The 20,176-nt window shown below is 46.8% G+C and overlaps 1 protein-coding gene across 3 annotated transcripts in view; it reads left to right on the top strand.

Moving 5' to 3' along the window:
- Positions 1-20,176, top strand: part of LOC133109952 (basement membrane-specific heparan sulfate proteoglycan core protein-like) — a 96,989-nt gene that overhangs the window by 70,432 nt on the left and 6,381 nt on the right. For 2 of the 3 annotated variants that reach the window (XM_061219736.1, XM_061219738.1), the window contains exons 37-73: positions 353-466; positions 675-802; positions 1,005-1,091; positions 1,268-1,329; positions 1,678-1,848; positions 2,274-2,384; positions 2,560-2,660; positions 2,965-3,145; positions 3,529-3,588; positions 4,608-4,730; positions 5,024-5,176; positions 5,984-6,126; positions 7,444-7,579; positions 7,699-7,850; positions 8,122-8,251; positions 9,161-9,304; positions 9,729-9,863; positions 10,047-10,228; positions 10,468-10,663; positions 11,191-11,370; positions 11,836-12,096; positions 12,269-12,431; positions 12,538-12,635; positions 13,177-13,443; positions 14,012-14,124; positions 14,477-14,624; positions 14,782-14,898; positions 15,096-15,113; positions 15,815-15,899; positions 16,408-16,552; positions 16,954-17,056; positions 17,391-17,500; positions 17,608-17,716; positions 18,241-18,339; positions 18,493-18,714; positions 19,223-19,467; positions 19,878-20,049. In XM_061219736.1, the coding sequence (XP_061075720.1) occupies positions 353-466; positions 675-802; positions 1,005-1,091; positions 1,268-1,329; positions 1,678-1,848; positions 2,274-2,384; positions 2,560-2,660; positions 2,965-3,145; positions 3,529-3,588; positions 4,608-4,730; positions 5,024-5,176; positions 5,984-6,126; positions 7,444-7,579; positions 7,699-7,850; positions 8,122-8,251; positions 9,161-9,304; positions 9,729-9,863; positions 10,047-10,228; positions 10,468-10,663; positions 11,191-11,370; positions 11,836-12,096; positions 12,269-12,431; positions 12,538-12,635; positions 13,177-13,443; positions 14,012-14,124; positions 14,477-14,624; positions 14,782-14,898; positions 15,096-15,113; positions 15,815-15,899; positions 16,408-16,552; positions 16,954-17,056; positions 17,391-17,500; positions 17,608-17,716; positions 18,241-18,339; positions 18,493-18,714; positions 19,223-19,467; positions 19,878-20,049 (5,164 nt within the window). The remainder of the gene's footprint in view (positions 1-352; positions 467-674; positions 803-1,004; positions 1,092-1,267; positions 1,330-1,677; positions 1,849-2,273; positions 2,385-2,559; positions 2,661-2,964; positions 3,146-3,528; positions 3,589-4,607; positions 4,731-5,023; positions 5,177-5,983; positions 6,127-7,443; positions 7,580-7,698; positions 7,851-8,121; positions 8,252-9,160; positions 9,305-9,728; positions 9,864-10,046; positions 10,229-10,467; positions 10,664-11,190; positions 11,371-11,835; positions 12,097-12,268; positions 12,432-12,537; positions 12,636-13,176; positions 13,444-14,011; positions 14,125-14,476; positions 14,625-14,781; positions 14,899-15,095; positions 15,114-15,814; positions 15,900-16,407; positions 16,553-16,953; positions 17,057-17,390; positions 17,501-17,607; positions 17,717-18,240; positions 18,340-18,492; positions 18,715-19,222; positions 19,468-19,877; positions 20,050-20,176) is intronic. The other variant, XM_061219737.1, reaches the window with a different exon arrangement.

Consider the following 20,176-nt stretch of genomic DNA (forward strand, 5'->3'; position numbering starts at 1 on the left):
CGCCCTCAAATAGTAGCAGCAGCACAAGTAGTATTAGCAGTAGCAGAAGCAGTAGAATTAGTATTAGTATTAGTAGTAGTGGTAGTTGATGCAGTTATAGTAGTATTAGCCATAGTAGTAGTACTAGTAGTCATAATAGTAGTAGTAGTGGTCACAGTAGTGGTAGTAATAGTGAACTTAATGGTGATAGAACATAGTCTGAACACATGTTGTCAAACTCCCGGGAGACAATGCAGGTAAAAGCATCTGTTCTCCAGGGCTGCTATTCTGGTGCGGTGCATGTATGTTCTGGTATTGAATGCAGACTATGTTGCCTGCTCTTTGACCTCTGACCCCTTGCCCTCCCCTTCAGGACTGTGCTGTTGGGTACACGCGCACAGGAACCGGCCTGTACCTGGGTCACTGTGAGGTCTGTGAGTGCAATGGGCACTCAGACTCCTGCCACCCAGAAACGGGCATCTGCACGGTACGAGGCCCACCCTCCACATCATGGCCCCACACACCGGGGACATTTTAAATTTTTAGTGGGTTTGCCATAAAATGAATGTGGAGTAAAATGTCACAGGTCTGGTTATAACTTAATTCAGGACACCCCCATATAACAAAATAATGGTACTATGCTGCAGGAATGAGATGATATTGGAGTTAACAAACCTGTTGTGTGTTTACAACAGAGCTGTCTCCATAACGCCGTGGGTGAGCTGTGTGAACAGTGTGCCCCAGGTTTCTATGGCGATGCCACCACTGGAACACCTGAGGACTGCCAGCCCTGCGCCTGTCCATACACTGACCCTGACAACCAGTGAGTCCAGCCTGCAGGCATCCGCATGCATGCACACATAGTTACACACACATACACACCCACACACACACACACACAGAAACATTCACATTTCACAGACACACTAAAACACACAGATGCACATACACTTGAGCCTCTCTATATACGGTATGCAGTACTGCTGCCCTGTTGATCGTACACATGCCCTGTCTGCCTGTGCCAGGTTCTCCCCCAGCTGTGAGGCACTGAGTTCTGGAGGCTATCAGTGCACCGCCTGCTTGCCTGGATACGTGGGACAGTACTGTGAGCGGTAAGACCTGCAGCCCTGATCAGCCGATCACCTCGAGTCTCTGAGCCCCTCAATCTCACTCCTCTGTCTCTGATCACCCCTCCATTGCACTCTTCTGTCCTCTCCAGCCCTGCTTCTGATCAGCTGTCCTCTCCACACTGATAGGCCTCTCTCTCTCTCTCTCTCTCCTCCCACAGCTGTGCTCCCGGGTTCGTGGGAAACCCCCAGGAGAGGGTCAAGTGCCGCCCCTACGGCAGCAGTAAGTACTGTAAAGAGAGATGAGGATGGCGCAGAGCAACCCCAGAAAAACAACTTGCCACGATTTTGGAATTGTTTTTTTTAATATTAGATTGGTTTGTCAGCAACCTAACCACCAAAAAGAGTTGTCAACATTGGTCACTGGCAGTGGCTCAACAATAATCATCCAAGTTCTTGTTTAGTGTAACGAACCCACATGATTGGTTGTTCTTTAAAGTTGAAATGCTTCATATGTATGTGTGTTATGTAATGTTACACCAGTATGTGTGCTGTTCCTGGAGGCCTGTCCTGTTGCAGACGTGTGTTTAACTTTCGGTGGCCCGCCTGCCCTGTACCCGTCCCGTTGCAGACGCTGCGTCCCTGCAGGTGAGGGTGTACCCAGAGAGGGTGCTGGTGTCCCAGGGCAGCCCTGTCACCCTCCGCTGTCAGGTGACCTCCTCTCCACCCCACTACTACTACTGGACCCGGGAAGATGGCCGCCCGCTGCCCAGCAACGCTGAGACACGAAGCTCCCAGCAAAGTAAGCAGCTCCACTACGCAGTGCAGCGAGGATCATCCCAGCAAACATTTTGATGCCGTTTTGACCTCCAGTCAACTTCGGTCATGGAGGTTAATATTATGTTGTAGTAGAAATGAAAGTTTTTCTGACATTGGTAATTTGAGTACAAAACACTGCTCTACACAAAGTCTCTATACAAAGTGGTTGTGCCATGACTCAACATCAATCAGCCTTGCAGCCACTATGCCGGTCAGCAAATAATTGTGTGGGGGGATTAGACATGTACATGCCCTGCAGCACATTACATTTGTTTATTTATTAGGAGGTGTCCAAGGCTGAATTTCTTTTCAAACCTGCGACCCCCTTGCAATGAGTCCAGTATCCAAAGCATTGTCTATGCCTATTTCCTTGCCAAATAGTTCTAACTGCATTTACCTGTCCTTCAGGTGAGGAGTTGTATTTCTCCAGTGTCCAGCCCAGCGATGCAGGTGTTTATATCTGCACCTGTCGGGACCAGCACGGCACTAACAGGAGCCGGGCCCAGATTGTGGTCACCAGTAAGTTTTGTTTCAATTTCAAATAAGCATTAAACTAAGGAACATCTGGCATAATTGGTCAAATTGTTCTGATGCAACAGGTCCATATACATCTTTAATTGAAAATTACAAATAAGCGGCGTGGAATTCCACAATAAATGTGAAATTTAATTGAGACTTTTCCTGTTTTTTCCAGCTGGTATATCCAAACCAATTGAAGTGCTGATTGAGGAACCCAAAGCCCAGAGTGTGAATCTTGGTTCAACAGTGAGCTTCATCTGTACAGCCAAGAGCACGGTAATGTCAACTCTGCAAATGCCAATCACTCATTTGTACAGCCAAGAGCACGGTAATGTTCACTCTGCAAATGCCACTAACTCATCTGTATGGCCACAGTCATAGTAAAAGTTACACTGGATAACAATCACAGTGCTAATCACAATGGTTAACAGTCACAGTGCTAACGGCACTGGCTAACAGCCACAGTGCTAATCTCACTGGCTAACAGTCACAGTTCAAGTCAGACTGGCTAACTCACAATAAAAGTCAATCACGTAGGACAATCTGTTCGTGTGTAACATCCATGTTGGTTTCCCTCCAGTCACCAGCATACACCCTGGTCTGGACCCGTCGCAACAACGGCAAGCTGCCCACGCGGGCCATGGACTTCAACGGCATTCTCACCATCCAGGACATCCAGACGGAGGACGCCGGCATGTACGTGTGCACCGCCTCCAACATGTTTGCCATGGACGAGAGCACGGCCATCCTCTACGTGCCAGGTTTGTGACCGAATCGCCCCCACCACCCTCAACTTACAGTGATACGTGGGGTTCCCCCCATCCCGCATTTGTGGTGCCCTTTAAGTAAGTGTATACTTTATTAAGAGAGCAAGCAATTACAATATTGGTCTCAATAGAAACTCAAGCCCATTTTGCAAATCAGGGTCTTTTGCACTGGTACAGTACAGTCTGGGGTTAAAATGGACCTCCCTGTTATCTGCAACGCAAGATACCGGTACCAGCCCATGACCTATGCTTTGTCATTCACCGGCTGATGTGAACTAATGAAAACGCACTTAAGTGCAGAAGTGCTTTTGATTGGGCCTTGGTGGAGTGTTCTGTTGAGTCTCACCTGTCCGCCTCTGCCTGTCCCTCATCCACAGAAGCCTCACAGACTCAGATGTTTTACACAGCCTATGAAATGTTTGAAGGACACAGAGCACGTAAGTCCTCACAACCCCCTCCTCATAGAGCCCCTCCCCTCTCTCCTGCATGCAGCAATCACCTCTCACTTCAGCTGCTCCATCTCAACGAGTGTGGAACTCAGCATGGGTTCCAAGGGGTTGTGGTTCTCATGCACAGCAAAAATCCACATAATAAATTCAGATTTGATCCATAATTAAGAAAAAGTGATGCTTCCCATTTTAGCGGTGTGTTAATCACTGTTGGTATTCCAATTCAGATTTGCAATGAAAATTGTATTGGAGAGTGCCAGTTTGGTACATTAAAACATATGTGGGTCTTTAGCAGTAGTTTCTACATACTGGTTTCAGATTGCAGGCTGTGCATGAGCAATACTGGGCCCAGCCTGGCTCAAGTTTGCATGAAGATCTGTTTGGCATTCCTCTCTGTGTGTGCTGTAATTCTGTAATTCCTAAATTCTCCCTCACACATTTTAGCCTCTCATCTACAGGCTGCGGTGTCAATTACTAGTGTTTAGTTTAATCAACAGTAAATGAAAAGCAGCAAATGTGCATTCAGATGACTTTTGCTGGAAGAATTATTGTTGGACGTCTGTTACATGCACAAAGTAAGAGGAGGACCCCAAACCTCCACGTATGCACAACACCAGCTCACCATTTTAGCCCAGATTCATCCCTTTGGCTTCAAACCTCATGCCGTTATTGTCTGCTCGTATACCCCATACTGCAGAGGTGTCAGACTCTGAGGTGCTGTCTTTTACTCAAACCTTTTGCTGTTGTTTAAATGGTCTGATTAATATGTACTATATGATACATGTTTAAGGTTCAGCTCAATGAAAACACCCCAAAAACACACCCTTTTAATTGTGAAAGAAACTTCTCCGCTGCCTGACTCACAGAAGATATCCAGCAAATGCTCCATTTGTATAAGGCCTCCATCAGAGTGAATTGCATAAATGATAAATCATAAATTCAACCCTCACAGCTTCCCTTGTGTCCCGTTAGCCGTAGCGGTGCTAACGCTCTCCTCCCTGCTGCAGCTGCGGGGGGCTCCCAGCCCCAGGCCTCCATTAGCCCCCCCGGCCTGACCATCCAGCAGGGCCAGCGGGCCGAGTTCCACTGCACGGTGACGGGGACCCCCACCCCGGCTGTAGAGTGGTCCGGTAAGGCCCGGGCTTCTCCCCCAAAAAACATCTTCCCTTTGCATTCTTACACACGGGTACCAGGTTTATCATTTCCTTCTTTACTGTTCTTTTTCATTTATTGCATTTTTACAATAATTAAAAATAATTTTTATTATTTTCAGTTTATTTTAAATGAAAAAGCTACAGTAAAAACCTCCAAGTGTAGGTAACCTAATAATGAATAAAATGTAAATTGATTGAAGTGTTCTATTGTGAAAGGTGTTCCCCAGTCTGATGTAGATGTAGCCCTCACCTCGTTGCTGCCCCCACAGGTGGGCAGGGGAACCGCATCTCTCCCAGCGCCATCATTAGAGGAGGTGTCCTCATCATCCCTGCCGTGGAGCGCTCAGACGAGGCCGAGTATTTCTGCAGGGCTCTGAACACACACGGAGAACACAGGGCCCGAGCGGTGCTCTACGTCCACAGTACGTCCTGCTGTGTGTGTGTGTGTGCGTGCGTGCGTGCGTGCGTGCGTGCGTGCGTGCGCGCGCGCGTGTGTGTGCGTGTGCGTGCTTGTATGTGTGCATATACACAGAGAACACACGGCCCGAGCGGTGCTCTACGTCCACAGTACGTCCTGGAACAGTGTGTGGGGTCCCACTGCTCATATAGTCCTCATAGGGACATTCTGACTGATCTGTGTATGTGTGTATCTGTGTATCTGTGTAACTGTGTATGTGTGTATGTATGTGTGTGTGTGTGTGTGTGTGTGTGTGTGTGTGTGTGTCTGTGTATGTTTGTTTGTGTGAGTGTGTGTGTGTGTGTGTGTGTGTAACTGTGTATATGTGTATGTGTGTGTTTGTGTGTGTATGTGTGTGTATGTGTGTGTCTGTATGTTTGTTTGTTTGTGTGTGTGTGAGTGTGTATGTGTGTGTGTATGTGTGTGTATATGTGTGTGTCTGCGTGTGTGTAACTGTGTGTGTGTGTGTGTGTGTGTGTGTGTGTAACTGTGTGTGTCTGTGTGTGTGTAACTGTGTGTCTGTGTGTGTGTGTTTGTAACTGTGTGTGTCTGTGTGTGTGTGTAACTGTGTGTGTCTGTGTGTGTGTGTGTAACTGTGTGTGTGTATGTGTGTGTGTAACTGTGTGTGTCTGTGTGTGTGTGTAACTGTGTGTGTTTGTGTGTGTGTAACTGTGTGTGTGTGTGTGTGTAACTGTGTGTGTGTATGTGTGTGTGTAACTGTGTGTGTATGTGTGTGTGTAACTGTGTGTGTGTGTCTGTGTGTGTGCTCCAGGTGCCAGTCTCCCACACGTCCAGGTGAGCCCCCGGCACGTGGAGGTGCGAGAGGGGGAGACGATGAGGCTGTACTGCAGGGCCGGGGGAACGCCCAGCCCTGACCTCACCTGGAGGAAGAAGGACGGACCGCTCCCCCCTCAGGTGGGCCTGTGCTACTACACCTACAGTCACCCCTGTTTCAGCACAGCAACAACTGGTTGCGCAAAAGATCCAAACGACCTGTGATTATTGCACATTACTTTCAAACATTCAAAAAGCACTTATGTCAGGCTCTGCTTGGGACAGTGGTCTGCAACCCTGGTTCTGGAGAGCCACAGGACGGCCTGTAGCGTAGTGGTTAAGGTACATGACTGGGACTAGCAAGGTCGGTGGTTCGATCCCCAGTGTAGCCACAATAATATCCGCACATAAACCAGCACACCCCGTGGCTCTTCAGAACTTGGGTTGCAGAGCCCTGGCTCGAGAGTTCATTTTCATGCATCAATTACGGTTACCTGTTGTAGCTGGATTCCTACAGTAAAAGAGAAATTCAGGTGAGCACTTTTCACAAAGGTGCATCCTTAGGTCCTGTAGACTTGTTACAGTTTTATCCTCTGTGCTTATTAAGCACTGCTTAATGGCATGAAGTAGACACACATCATTCAGTAGGTTTATTTGAATATTGTAGGTTTTGACCTTCTGCCTTCTGTGCTCTTTTTGCTGGCCCTCTTCTCTTTGCATTGTTTCCCTGGTTCAGGCCATTGCCTCTCATGGTTTCCATCAGTTTAATACCAACAGTCTTGATGTGTTGCTGAGACGCATTGAGGATCTGCAGGTCTGTCTGTCTGTCTCTCTGGTGTCACCTCCCTGCTTACCAGACTGGACCTCCACTCCCTACAAACTAATTGTGTGAATCCTATCCATTCGTAAACTATGTAATACCACAATGTTTAATGCACAGTATGCACAGCATAAACACCAGAAGGTTCCCTTGATATTTAATGTTCTGTGTTTTGTGTGTGTGTGTGTGTGTCCATGTGTCCAGATTAAGGATAATCATATCGATATTCATTATATTAATCTGAATTCAAATCAATATCAATATATTAACTTTAATTGGGAGAGAAATACTGATTTCCATTTTAAATGTAGTTTATGTAGACCTTAAAGCATTCTTTTTTGGTCATGTAGTGTGTGGTGATTTACAAAATGCTGTCCAATTGTTATGCATTGTTCCGTTATAAATATCTTACAGTTTATAAAGACATTATAAAATTCAAAGCTTCTCAAATTGTGTTTGGAGAAAATTATGGCTTGTGTATATTTGTTTGCAACGTTAAGAGAAGGCCTTTGCTGGTTTCATTTTGGCCGTTGTGTCGGGCAGTAGGGTGTCGGGCAGTAGTGTGTCGGGCAGTAGGGTGTTGGTGGTGTTCCTGGGCTGAGGGTAGCAGGTCACTCCCTGTCTCTGGTGCTCCTCAGGCCCGTATGGAGCGCACAGACATCGGCACGCTGCTCATCCCTGACATCCGGGCCTCGGACTCAGGCACCTTCCTGTGCGTGGGCACCAACTCCATCGGCTCCTCAGAGGCCCCCGTCCAGGTGACCGTGGTCCCAGGTGAGACACGGGCCTCAGAGAACCACTGCTGCCTAAGAAGTAAAAGGATCCCACCAAGCAAATGTATTGTAGTGCATATCTGTTGAGGAATAGAACCTTCTGTACTCTTCCGTTTCCAGGGGATACCATCTCTTCTGTTATCAGGATCCATCCTTCCATAGCATCCGTGCAGGAAGGACAGTCATTGGACCTCAGCTGCATCGTTCCCGGCAACCCTCCACCCTCTGTCACTTGGCAGCGGGTGGGCAGGCCCCTCTCCTCCAATCACAAGGTGCGTAGACTAGACACAGATCTTCTTGCAGGCTCTTGTTTTGCAACTGTTTTTGGTCTTTGACTATCTTTCCCTAAAGCTAGTTCTCCAATGTGGTCAGTTAGATTATCAACTGTGGGTTAATACTGAATTTATGTGTTGATACATTCTAGTTTTCTATGTTTCACTGACAGAGGTCATGAAATGTTGGGTGCTGAAACAGCCTAATTTTATACTGAATTTAATATAGGTTCTATTGGTCACACCTGACCTGTGTTTTTTTTTTCATTAGGTCCTGGGGAGTCAGTTGCGCATTCTCCAGGCTTCTGAGGCTGACTCTGGGGAGTATATCTGCCAGGTGGATGGTGGTCCAGTGCTCAAACAGGCTTCAGTGTCTGTGTCCGTCACTTCCAGCTCCACCCGTAAGAGCTCCTTACATGTAACCCTTTAAGGTGTGATCTTATGGGATTACAGTGTTCTGAACTGAGCATTCTAATGCTGATGTAACAATCACTACTGGTGATTGACAGCAATGGAGTTCTAGAACACTGACTTAGAAACATTCCAGACCTACTCTTCAAAGGGTTAATTTAAGTTTAAAAAATCTTTAAGAATACTTCCAGTTTCACATTAGTAATATATGCATTCAAACGCTATCTTTGCAATCATAGTGGCAGTGGAGCAAAGGTAGTCACCCCACCACAACGGTCCCAAATGTATTTGCTCGTGATCTGGGGTGCCGCCAGGGATTTGGGGCTCCATGAAAAGATTTCACATTGGTCCCTACCACCCCAAGCTACCCCAGAAAATCCTATGCTCTGATAATGTTTGAGGGCCCTGTCAGTCAGTGTCCTTGGAATCATCCAGACTCCCTCTCCCCCATATACTGCACCCATACTCTTGAAGAATATTGAGCTGGATTGCTTAGAATATATTTGATGCATTTGGACACATTCAAACATTTTTTTACTGAAGCACTTGCAAGTTCTGTGGCTCAGTGGTCCATGTTTCAAGCCCACATCCATTTTGGGCGAGTGTGCGGCCTTGAAGTCCTTCAGTGCACCAGAGGAGGGGCTGCTGGGTGTGAGGGGTCAGTGGGACAGGGGACGTAATCCACTTTCATTATATTTGAATGTTTCATTACGCTCTATCCCCCAATCACTCTGCCCCATCTTTGTTTACTTCTGTTCTCAATATATTTTTGTTTGTGAAGCATTAAAATAAAAGATGATAAAAAAATGGATGGAGGCCAATGCAGAGCAGGTAGATTCCTCCCTGCGGTTGCTGACAGGAGCCCCAGGTGTCTGAAAGTGTCTGTGTTTCCACGGCAGGCCTGCAGACCCCCATCATCTCCATCGAGCCCCACAGCACCTCAGTGCGTCTGGGCGAGTCCATGAGCTTCAGGTGCCTGGTCCACAACGGAGCGCAGCCCATGCGCCTGGAGTGGAAGATGTCCAACGGGCAGGCTCTGCAAGGTGGGGCCAGACTGCCAGGGCTCACCGCTTCTCCCTCACCCCGTCATCATCTTCATCATCACAGTCTTCATCATTATCCCCATTCAACAGTTCTGTTAACTTCATACCACTACTCACCAGTCAGCACGAACGCTCTGACTCAATATGCCAAATGTATATTGTTTTCATAGCATTAGCTGAGCTGCTATTAAGACCAGAGGTGGGAAGTCCAGGGGTCAGAGAGTAAAAGTCCTCTCATCAAGTGTTTATTTTACTCTTGAACTCTGATTTTCACTGATTTCAGTAATTAGGTCCATCTCTTGGCTGAAGAATTGTACTCATTAGCAAATACAGGTGAACCTGGACTTTCACCAGTGGTTAAGTCAGTGACTGGTATCTCCCCCAAAGGTCCAGTGGAATAGGTAGCTGTTGTTCTGTGTTGCAGATAATGTGAAAATTGGACCTGATGGTTCTGCCATCACCATTGTCAGGAGTCGTCCCAGTAACCAGGGTACCTACCGTTGTTCGGCCAGCAACCTGTTTGGAATAACTCAGAGTATGGCCTCCCTCATTGTGAAAGGTACACCTAAACCTATGCTATTCATCGCTGGGATTTGAGAGTCATTTGATGACTATGACAACATAACACTTTTTATAGAACTGTAATAACTAATACTGTTTGATATCACTGTGGCTGTGGCCTTCTGTTGTGTCTCAGTTGCTTAGAGCCTCGTTATCTTACGCTTTTTAACCACACCCACAGAGCCGCCCAAAGTCACCCTCACACCCAGGGGCGTGGTGCTGGTGAAGGTGGGAGAGCCAATCAACCTTGAATGCAAGGCGACGGGTGAGCCACGCCCGTCCGTAAGGTGGCACAGACACGACACGACCAGCAAGACCATACTGAACAGCCCCGTGCCCATGGAGTCCAATGCAGTAATGCAGGTAATTTAATTTATTTAAATAGACCCTTTCACTGACAAGTCCATCATTAACGTAAGTGTACTCAAATCAGTGTGAACAGAATATGGTCTTGCTGCCATGCATTTGTTTGTTCTTTTACTTATTATTATTTTTTTATTATTCGGACACTGCTATCCGGAGCAGGCTTGTGACAGAATATGTATCACAGGAATCAAAATAAGCAACGGGAGGTCCAAAGTGACTGTGGTCCCTTTTCGTAGGTTCTAGCTGCCCGCCCAGAGGATTCTGGGACGTACGGCTGCACGGCTGAGAACAGTGAGGGGTCTGTGGAGCTGAAGGTGGTGGTGATGGTGCAGGGGGGGACGCTGGGGCCCTCGGCCCCCCGCGCCTCAGTGCCTGAGCCCTTAATGGTGGTGGTCGAGGGGCAGGCCGTCACTCTACACTGTGATGCTCATGGTAACTTATTCCTCACAAAACTCAAGAAAATAAATGATATACATTATGTTGAACTTCTAGGATCAAACTGGTGTTCTTTAGAAATTAAGAAAAAGCTCTGGTATGTGAATTGTGTGTATTCAGTCAACATTTTGTCCTTCACTTTAATTTCAAAATAAGCTTGTTTTTTCTTCATAAACATGCTTTGGAGAGATCATTACTGGCCCTACTAAACTCTGGCCAAAAAAATTTTATAACATTTTTTACAAAAATTTTTACTAAATTAAAACCTTTAATTGTGACTTAAATTAAATTTGACTGAATCCAGGCCAGTACAGTACTTAAAGACCATTTAACTATAACTTATCTTCATTGGTTCATTTTTTAATTTTTTTTATATCTATCAGCTATGAAGGAAACTCACACATTTTCCATGGAGGCTAATTTGTTGTGACAAACAATCAGAAGACCATCTGTCCTCTACCATAAGCTTTGTGCTCAGATATGGATACTGCACCCTGCAATGTTCGGTTCTTTCTGGGTTCCAGGCCATCCCATCCCAACCATCACATGGTCAAAGCTGAGATCTCCCCTCCCCTGGAAGCATAAAGTGGTTAACAACAGCCTGGTCCTGCCCAGCATCGGACGCCAGGACTCCGGGCAGTACATCTGTAATGCCACCAACAGCATGGGCACCTCCGAGGTCACCATTACGCTGGATGTGGAGAGTGAGTTCCATCCAATCATCACTTGTGAACTTCAAAAATGGCCTTCATCATTTTTAAGGAACAGCTGCTCAAATGTTTGATCAGGCTAAAGATGAAGTATTGTCATGGTCATATCCCATGGAGGCAGGGGGCAGCCTGTAGCTTAGTGGTTTAATGATAGAGCCCTGGAAGGTTGGAGGTTCAAGCCCCAGTGTAACCACAATAAGACCTGCACAGCTGTTGCGCCCTTGAACATGGCCCTTGCTCCAGGGGGGAATTGTCCTCTGCTTAGTCTAATCAATTGTAAGCCTCTTTGGATTACAGTGTCAGCTAAATAACAAATTATTTATTATAAATTATCATTTATGAGCTGAATATGGCGGTCAGTTTATCTATTTTCTGCAGTGGGTATTCTCAGCTGTAGGGTAGGTGCTGTTAATTTTGGGGGTGATCCGGATTGTGACCTGCCCGTCCTTCTTGTCCCAGCCCCACCGTACACCACCATCCTGCCGGACGACCTCTCGGTGCGGGTGGGCGAGGTGATTCGGCTGCAGTGCCTGGGCCACGGCACTCCGCCCCTACGCTTTGATTGGACCAAGGTGGATGGCAGCATGCCTGCAAAGGCGGACATGCAGGCCGGTGACCTCCAGATCAACCTGGCCACAGAGGCAGACGCCGGCTCCTACAGGTGCAGGGCCACCAACAAAGTGGGCTCCAGCGAAGCCCTGGCTAAAGTCACTGTCACCTGTGAGTAGATCTCTCCTTACTTGCTTTTCCTTTTGCTTTTTCTTTGTTTGGTCCAGAAGGGGAATATATTATTTCATTTCTTTCCAAAGAATACCAGCTTCTGCAACAGACTTCTGTGTTGTGTGGTCCCTGTTAAGTGTCAGGTGTCATGTTTCCATGGTTCCCCCTACAGCCCCCCTGGCAGTGCGCGTGTCCCCCCAGGTGGAGGTGAAATCGCTGGGCAGCTCCGTGGAGTTCACCTGCTCGGCTAACGGAGACGACCAGACCACCGTCATGTGGCTAAAGGAGGGCGGCGACCTGCCCCCAAAGCACCACATCACTGACGGGGTACTGAGGTGAGCCTCCACCAGCCCTGGCAGTCCATGTCCTCTGCTGGTCCTCTTATCTTGACTGCCGTTGAGCACTAAGATGGCTGCCTAATGATTGCCATTGGCTCCACAGGATGGATAACCTGGAGCAGAGTGACGCAGGCTTCTACATCTGCCGCGCAACCAGTGTGTTCGGGCAGGCCCAGGATACCGCCAAACTCACCATCCAAGGTCCGCTTGCTGACTGATCGCAAAACTCTACCATACTCTGGGTTTGACACCCCGTTCATAGACCTGCATCTTAGAGAAGTGCACTCAGGATTGAGCAGCACTGCAGTGATGAGTAAACCATAGCTACCAAATTGGAGATTAAAGCACAGAAACATATGCATGAGACTGGAGTGGCAGTAAATACAAATTGCATGTATGCAACAGACGCCTAAAGCCTTCCTCATGCTAAAGCACTATGTAATATCAGTTTTTACATCTCAGTTATTAATATGAATGATAATAGTTATGGTAGATGTGTTAATTGAAATTGGCTTTTGCTTGCCACATGTTATGTATCAAACTAGAAATCTTGTCCGATGGAGTATACTTACATTTAGATATTAAATTGACATATTGTTCCCAAATATTTGATGAGTGTAGAATTATTGAAATGTGTTAATCATTAAAGCAATGCAGTTAGATTCTGACTATGTCAAGGTTACTGTTGCCTAGGGTCTATGGTATTGAACGGGTGCTAACCTTCCTCTTGTCTCTCACCTAGCCCTGCCCAAAGTGATGATAAACATCCGGACCTCGGTGCAGACAGTGATGCTGGGTAACTCGGTGGAGTTTGAGTGCCAGGCGGTCGGGGACCCCACCCCCACCGTGAGGTGGAGCAAGGTGGGGGGGTCCCTGCCCGCCCATGTGGAGGTGCGGGGGGGCATGCTGAAGATCCCGCAGGTGAAGGACACGGACGCTGGACACTACCGCTGCACCGCCACCAACGATGTGGGCTCCGTGCAGTCCCAGGTGGTCCTCAATGTGCAGTGTGAGTGTGACCACCTTCAGACAGGGCAGCAACATGTACTGCCTTATTATCCATAGTTCAGCCGAGTATTTCACATGAAATTGGATCTTGACAGTCATGGAGTCATGTCTATGTGTATTGGACTTCTAACTTAGAGGCTGAGTTCCTGGATGGGGTACTGCTGTTGTGCCCTTAATCAGATACTTAACCAGAGTAGTTGCAGTTTGTATCTCCCAATATAAATTGATTGTATGTAAAGGAATGTTGAGTAAAAGTGTCTGCAGAGTGAATATTTGTACCAGCTTTTCATGTCCACTCGGTTGAAAAAAAAGCTCAAGATGGGTTTCCAAACAGCTAGTAGCTGTTTGACCTGTTCAAACCAGCGCTATACTCAACTTGATTTGACCAGCTCAAGCTATGGTTTGAAAGAGCTGGTAGCTGTTAATTTAAAGCTAGCCATAGCTGGATTTTACAGCAGGGCAACAGCACATTCCCTGTGGGTTTCTGTGTTCTCATATGTGCTCATATATCCGGCAGCTTTACCGTACATTCTCTGACTGATCCCTGTTTGATGGCTGTGTCTCTGCAGCTCTTCCCCAAATCACTGCCCAGCCTGAGGTGAAGGATGTGACTCTGGGGTCCACTGCGGTCTTCCCCTGCCTGGCCACTGGATATCCTGTCCCTGAGGTCAAATGGTCAAAGGTAAAATGTCAAAGAGTTTTGAAGCTTTGAAAAGTTGGATATGCAGTACATGAATAAATGATAATTGTGAGTGATTAGTTCTGAAGAGTTTATGAGTTAATGAAGATTATTAAATTAATGATTTAATGTACAGCCATACAATATGACCTCCCTTACATTCAAATAACAACATATGATTGGTTAAATTTAGTAACCTGTGAATGTTAGATTGAAACTTCTTGTATAACTTCTGTTTCAATCACAGTGTTGTACAGAAAGTAACTCTAAGATTTATAGATGTATACCCACAATGCACTGTTCTAGTGGCTGCATCCCTGCTCTTCCTCATGAAGGTTTGTATGCTTCTTCTCAGATGGATGAAGATCTGCCATCCAAAGCTGTAGAGGAGGGCAACGTCCTGACCATTCCAGACGCCACAGCAGAGGACATGGGAATGTATGTGTGCACAGCTTCCAACAAACAGGGAAAAGTGCAGGCCTTCTCTACACTCAGAGTACACGGTAGGACCCGGAAAATGCCACTGCATTAAAAATGATTTTGTTCATTGAGCAATTATTTATTCATGTATTCTTTCTCTCTTGTGGATTCATCAGGATGCTGCCTGTTTATTTGACTGTTACCATAGTAACCATATTTCTCCAACTGTGCTCCTTCCAGAGCGAGTGGTGCCTTACTTCACCCAGACCCCTCTCTCCTACCTCACCCTGCCCACTATTAAGAATTCCTACAAGGCATTCAACATCAAAATCACCTTCAGGCCTGACACCACCGATGGTGAGTGCATATTTACCCTCCATACTGTCTGCCTTTTTTACATCAGACCTCTTGTACCAGATAGCCCAGTATTACTATTTAAATGTTTATAATGTGCAGCGAACTTTAAAAAAACTTTTATGTATGTATGTTTTTTATGTTTGACTTTTATTCATACCAATCTCTTTCCTTCTTTCTCTCACCCATCTGGTGTGAAGGTGTGGTATTGTTTGGCGGTGAGTCAAAGTGTTTGAGCTCATTTCTCACTGATCCAGGTGTTGCTTTTCCCATTGCTCAGGATCCCATTAGATCAAGTCTCAACCCTAAATGTATTCTGATGATCTCTGAATAGCCTATTTCCGTACACAGGCAGGGTGACGTGGAAAAAATAAGATGCTTACACAATTCTTCCAAATGTATAAGCATGAAATATAAAATTAGCTTTTGGTGTCAAACCATTCTTAAACTATTGCTTTGAACAAAAAAATAAGTTTTATTCACTTCAAAGGCTGCTTGTTTATTGTACAGTGAGAATTAATGCATTGCACAGACTGCATGGTGTGCCTCTATAATTGTTAATTAGGGACAAATCTCTGTACAGCATGTATCCAACCTGTGTGATGTACAGCCCTGTGCAGTTGTCATGGTAACCCAGAAGCCCTCTATTTGGCCAGGTAGCAGCTAAACTTGTTTGCATTGCCCCAGCAGAGTTGCATGCTGCCTCCCTCTGAATATAAACAGCTTTCCCAATTTATTGCTTTTCACTTTATGGTGTGTTCCTTAATTTCATGGTGAGTGATGTAAGTGATTGGTGGTTGCATCACTGTAGAGACATACAGATGCAAGCTGTCTGTAAAGGAATAAAGTAGCACTTCCTCATTAAAATGAAGGTCAGGTTTCAGAGCTCCATGCTAACCCCACCCCGGTTCTCCCCCAGGTATGATGGTCTACAACGGGCAGAGGAAGACCACAGGCGCCGACTTCATCTCCCTGGGGCTTGTGGGCGGTCGTCCAGAGTTCAGGTGAGGCCTGTTCAACTAAGACCGAGAACAGATGTGCTGATGAATACGGGCAGCCACGTTTTATTTCTTCTGTTTGAATACCTTTCCATATTATGGTAGCCATTTTGAGTTTTCGTGTCATTATTGTCAATGGAAAACTGAGCCAATGGAAAACCTCTCTCTCTCCATAGCACATCACCAACTATTATTTTGCCTTCTTTGTTTACATTTCTGCCCATTTTTGAAGTAATGTCTTTACACATCAAAACTTTCTCAATGCATCATTGACTTTCAGTGACAATATTACCCCTTCACTGAAATGAAATGGCTCTATCATATTTTGAGATTTAATTGAATAGATTAGATAATTCTTTGGGTAAATAAACATTAGTTCTTTGGCTTAAATGTTTTAGTTCTTAGGAACTGTTACTGTGTATACAGAAATACATCATTATATTTGACATATGAAAGGAAAGATGAGGCAGTGCTATGTTCTTCCCTTGACCTCTCGGTCTCCTCCTGGCTGCAGGTTTGATGTAGGCTCAGGCATGGCCACAATTCGTTACCCTACCCCCCTTAAGCTGGGAGAGTTCCACACAGTGGAGATCCACCGCAACCAGACTCAGGGGTCTCTGGTGGTGGACGGGGAGGCCCCAGTCAACGGCAGCTCACAGGTGAGGTTGGAGGTCCGAACTGGTCTGCCTCTACATGCCTGATCCTGTGTGTTCAGGGGTAAATGTAAGCAAGCATTCAAGCACTTTGCAAAAACCTGACAAGATTTATCTTCTTCAGTGCAGTCACCACTGGACTCACGGTGCTGTGTACTATATGTGCTGTTTGTACAGTAGTACATTTTATAACTGTTATTATGTTAGACTGTTAAAGCATGCACTCAAATATCTGGTCTAAATATGAAATTATGTGGTGGGAAGCACCTCCTTATTATTGGTGTTTCTGTATTTTGGTGTTTCTTGTATCATGTTGCAAAAGTTTCTTCCATTTTGTGAAGTAATTGAGGAAAAGGGGCAACACATTTGATTTTCATTCATACTGACCCTATTGACATGATGTACAGGGGAAATTCCAAGGCTTGGATCTGAACGAGGAGCTGTACGTAGGAGGTTACCCAAACTACAGCCTCATTTCCCAAACTACTGGCCTCAAAAGTGGCTTTGTGGGTAAGATCTTCTAGGGTAATTTCTCAGTATGGGTGAATGAGGCTTCATGAAACTTTCTATGACTAGCTATAGTGTACATCTCTGAACACCAAGCCAATCAAAGAGTACTCATGTTGAAGATGACTGTTCCTGATTGGTCCTAAACTGTATGGCATTGATTGAATGTTACAACTCCACCAGCCCTCATCATCCATTATTGTAGTTTTAAGACTGATCAGCATCTATCCAGAACTTCACATCCAGATCTACAGTTTGAAAAATAACATTTCAAGTATTTATATTCAGTAATACAGAAATAAGTTAAACTCTCTCAATGTTTTGTTTTTCCCCTCAGGATGTATCCGTCAGCTGATCATCCAAGGTGATGAGGTCATATTTAAAGTCCTGGACCGCAGCTCTACCGGGGTTTCTAACTGTCCCACTTGCAAAGATCGGCCCTGTCAGGTGACTATAACTGGCTATTCACGCCTCTAAAGATGGCTGTCTCAGAGCAGGGACACAGAGCTTAAATGCATATGTGTGGTGAGCCCTGGTGTTGTGTTCTGCTGCAGAATGGAGGTGTGTGCCGAGACTCAGAGACGAGCAGCTATAAGTGTGACTGTGCAAGAGGATTCACCGGGAGCAACTGTGAACACCACTCTGCTCTGCACTGCCACCCAGGTGTGTGTGAGAGTGTGTGAGTGTGTGAGTGTGTGAGTGTGTGAGTGTGTGAGTGTGTGTATGTGTGAGTGTGTGTATGTGTGTGTGTGTATGTGTGTGTGTGTATGTGTGAGTGTGTGTGTGAGAGTGTATGTGTGTGCGCGTGTGTATGTGTGAGTGTGTGTATGTGTGTGTGTGAGTGTGTGTATGTGTGTGTGTATGTGTGTGTGTATGTGTGAGTGTGTGTGTGAGAGTGTATGTGTGTGCGCGTGTGAGCGTGTGTGTGTGTGAGTGTATGTGTGTGTGTGTGTATGTGTGTGTATGTGCGTGTGTGAGTGTGTGGGTGTGTGGGTGTGTGAGTGTGAGTGTATGTGTGTGTGTGAGTGTGTGGGTGTCTATGAATGTGTATTCTGAGTGTGTTGCTTGTTACTCTGCAGGTCTCTCTGACAGTTTAGTTACCATTGATTTGACGCTTGCATGTACCTGCACAATGCGAGCTTTAGCCATTAGCAGTTCTCATTGAAAGCCCTGTGTAAACCCTGCAGAGGCCTGTGGGCCGGACGCTACCTGCATCAACCGCCCGAATGGCCTGGGCTACGACTGCCGCTGCCACCTGGGCAGGTCTGGAGACAAGTGCATGGAGGGTAAGTGTAACACGCTAAGCTAATATAGAGCCATAACTTATTCTTAATCCCAAGTCTAAACACTTCACCCTTTCCTCAAATCTTAATGTATGGAATTGATGGAATGGAGCAGGCCACTGGGCGGCTTTGTGATGTCCTCTCTTTCTGTGGTAGGCACTTTAGTGACCACGCCCGCCTTCGATGGCGAAGACTCCTTCATCGCCTACCCGCCCCTCACCAACATCCACAACGACCTGCGGGTGGAGCTGGAGTTCAGGCCTCTGGACCAGGAGGGCCTCATGTTCTTCAGCGGGGGGAAGAAGACCAAGGTGGAGGACTTTGTGTCCCTCTCCCTGGTGGACAGTCACGTGGAATTCCGCTACGAGCTCGGGACAGGTGAGCGCTTTCCGCTGGGACACCTACAGACAGGTGAGCTCTCCTTACCGAGACACCAACAAACAGGTGAGTTTTTACAGGGTGATCTAGGGACAGCTCACAGGCAAGCCTTCCTTATCATGTCACTGAAGGGCAGTATAGCTCCCATCACAGGGACACAGTGAAGAGGGCCCAGTCCTGGAAGGTTTCACCTGCATTCAGGTACTAACTTAGTTTCCACATCACTGTGGATCCTGCTTTCTCAAAATTACATAATATAATGATGAGAACAGGCCATTTAGCCCAGCAATGCCTTGCCTTTTACCACTTCCACTAAAGTGTAGTTTACCTAAAATTTAGATGGCATCTATCAAGCCTGGTCTTGGGCGTTTCTGCCTCCACTTCATGACCTGGCAAGCCTAAATGGCACCAAGAAGAACATTTTATTCCAACCACCCCTCCCCAGCTATGGGGGACTACACTGTGGTAACATAACATAGAATAACCTTTGACCTCTGTGTTGTGGCAGGAATGGCGGTCCTTCGCAGCCAGGAGCCTGTGACGCTGGAGCAGTGGCATCGTGTCACCGCCGAGCGCCTCAACAAAGATGGCTTCCTGAAGGTGGACCAGGCTCCTGAGGTCAGGAGGTCGTCTCCGGGGAAGGCGCAGGGCCTGAACATCCACACCCCAATGTATCTGGGCGGGGTCCCCAGCATGGACATCCTGCCCAAAGCCGCCAACATCAGTATGCTGTTCGAGGGCTGCATAGGAGAGGTGAGCTTCATGGATGGATGGATGGATGGATGGACAGATGGATGGATTGATATTACATTACATTTATATAGCGCTTCTCTAGACATTCAATGCCCTTACAGTGATGAGGGGGAACTCACCTCAACCACCACCAATGTGTAGCACTCACCTAGACGATTCACGGCTGCCATTTTGCACAAGAACACTCGGCACACATCAGCTGAGGTGGAGAGTGAGAGAAAAGAGCGTGTCTCCCAACCAGACAGGAGGCAGAACCTGGCTGATATGGCCTTAGCAGTGGCAAAACATTCAAGCCACCATTCTCATAAGAATGCTACATGTTAGCTAACATTCTGGATCTTGAGGACTTGATGGACTGAATTATTGAGCATTCTCAAGGTGTAGCGTGACTGAATCTCCCCTCCCCCCAGGTGCGGGTCAATGGGAAGAAGGTGGACCTGTCCTACAGCTTCCTGGAGAGCCAGGCGGTGGGGGAATGCTCTGACAGCAGCCCCTGTGAGCGCAGGCCCTGTCTGCACGGGGGGACCTGCCTCTCCAGCTCAGAGCACCAGTACCGCTGCCTCTGCCAAGATGGCTTCCAAGGTCAGCCCCAACACCGGGGTCGGAGGTCACCAGTGTGCACTCTAGCGAATGATCCATCACCTGGATCAGTGATTAGGTCATGTGCTTGGTCAGGATCAGGGATCTCAAACTCAAATCCTGGAGGGCC

The sequence above is a fragment of the Conger conger genome, chromosome 14 (assembly GCF_963514075.1).
Source record: "Conger conger chromosome 14, fConCon1.1, whole genome shotgun sequence".
Lineage (NCBI taxonomy): Eukaryota > Metazoa > Chordata > Actinopteri > Anguilliformes > Congridae > Conger > Conger conger.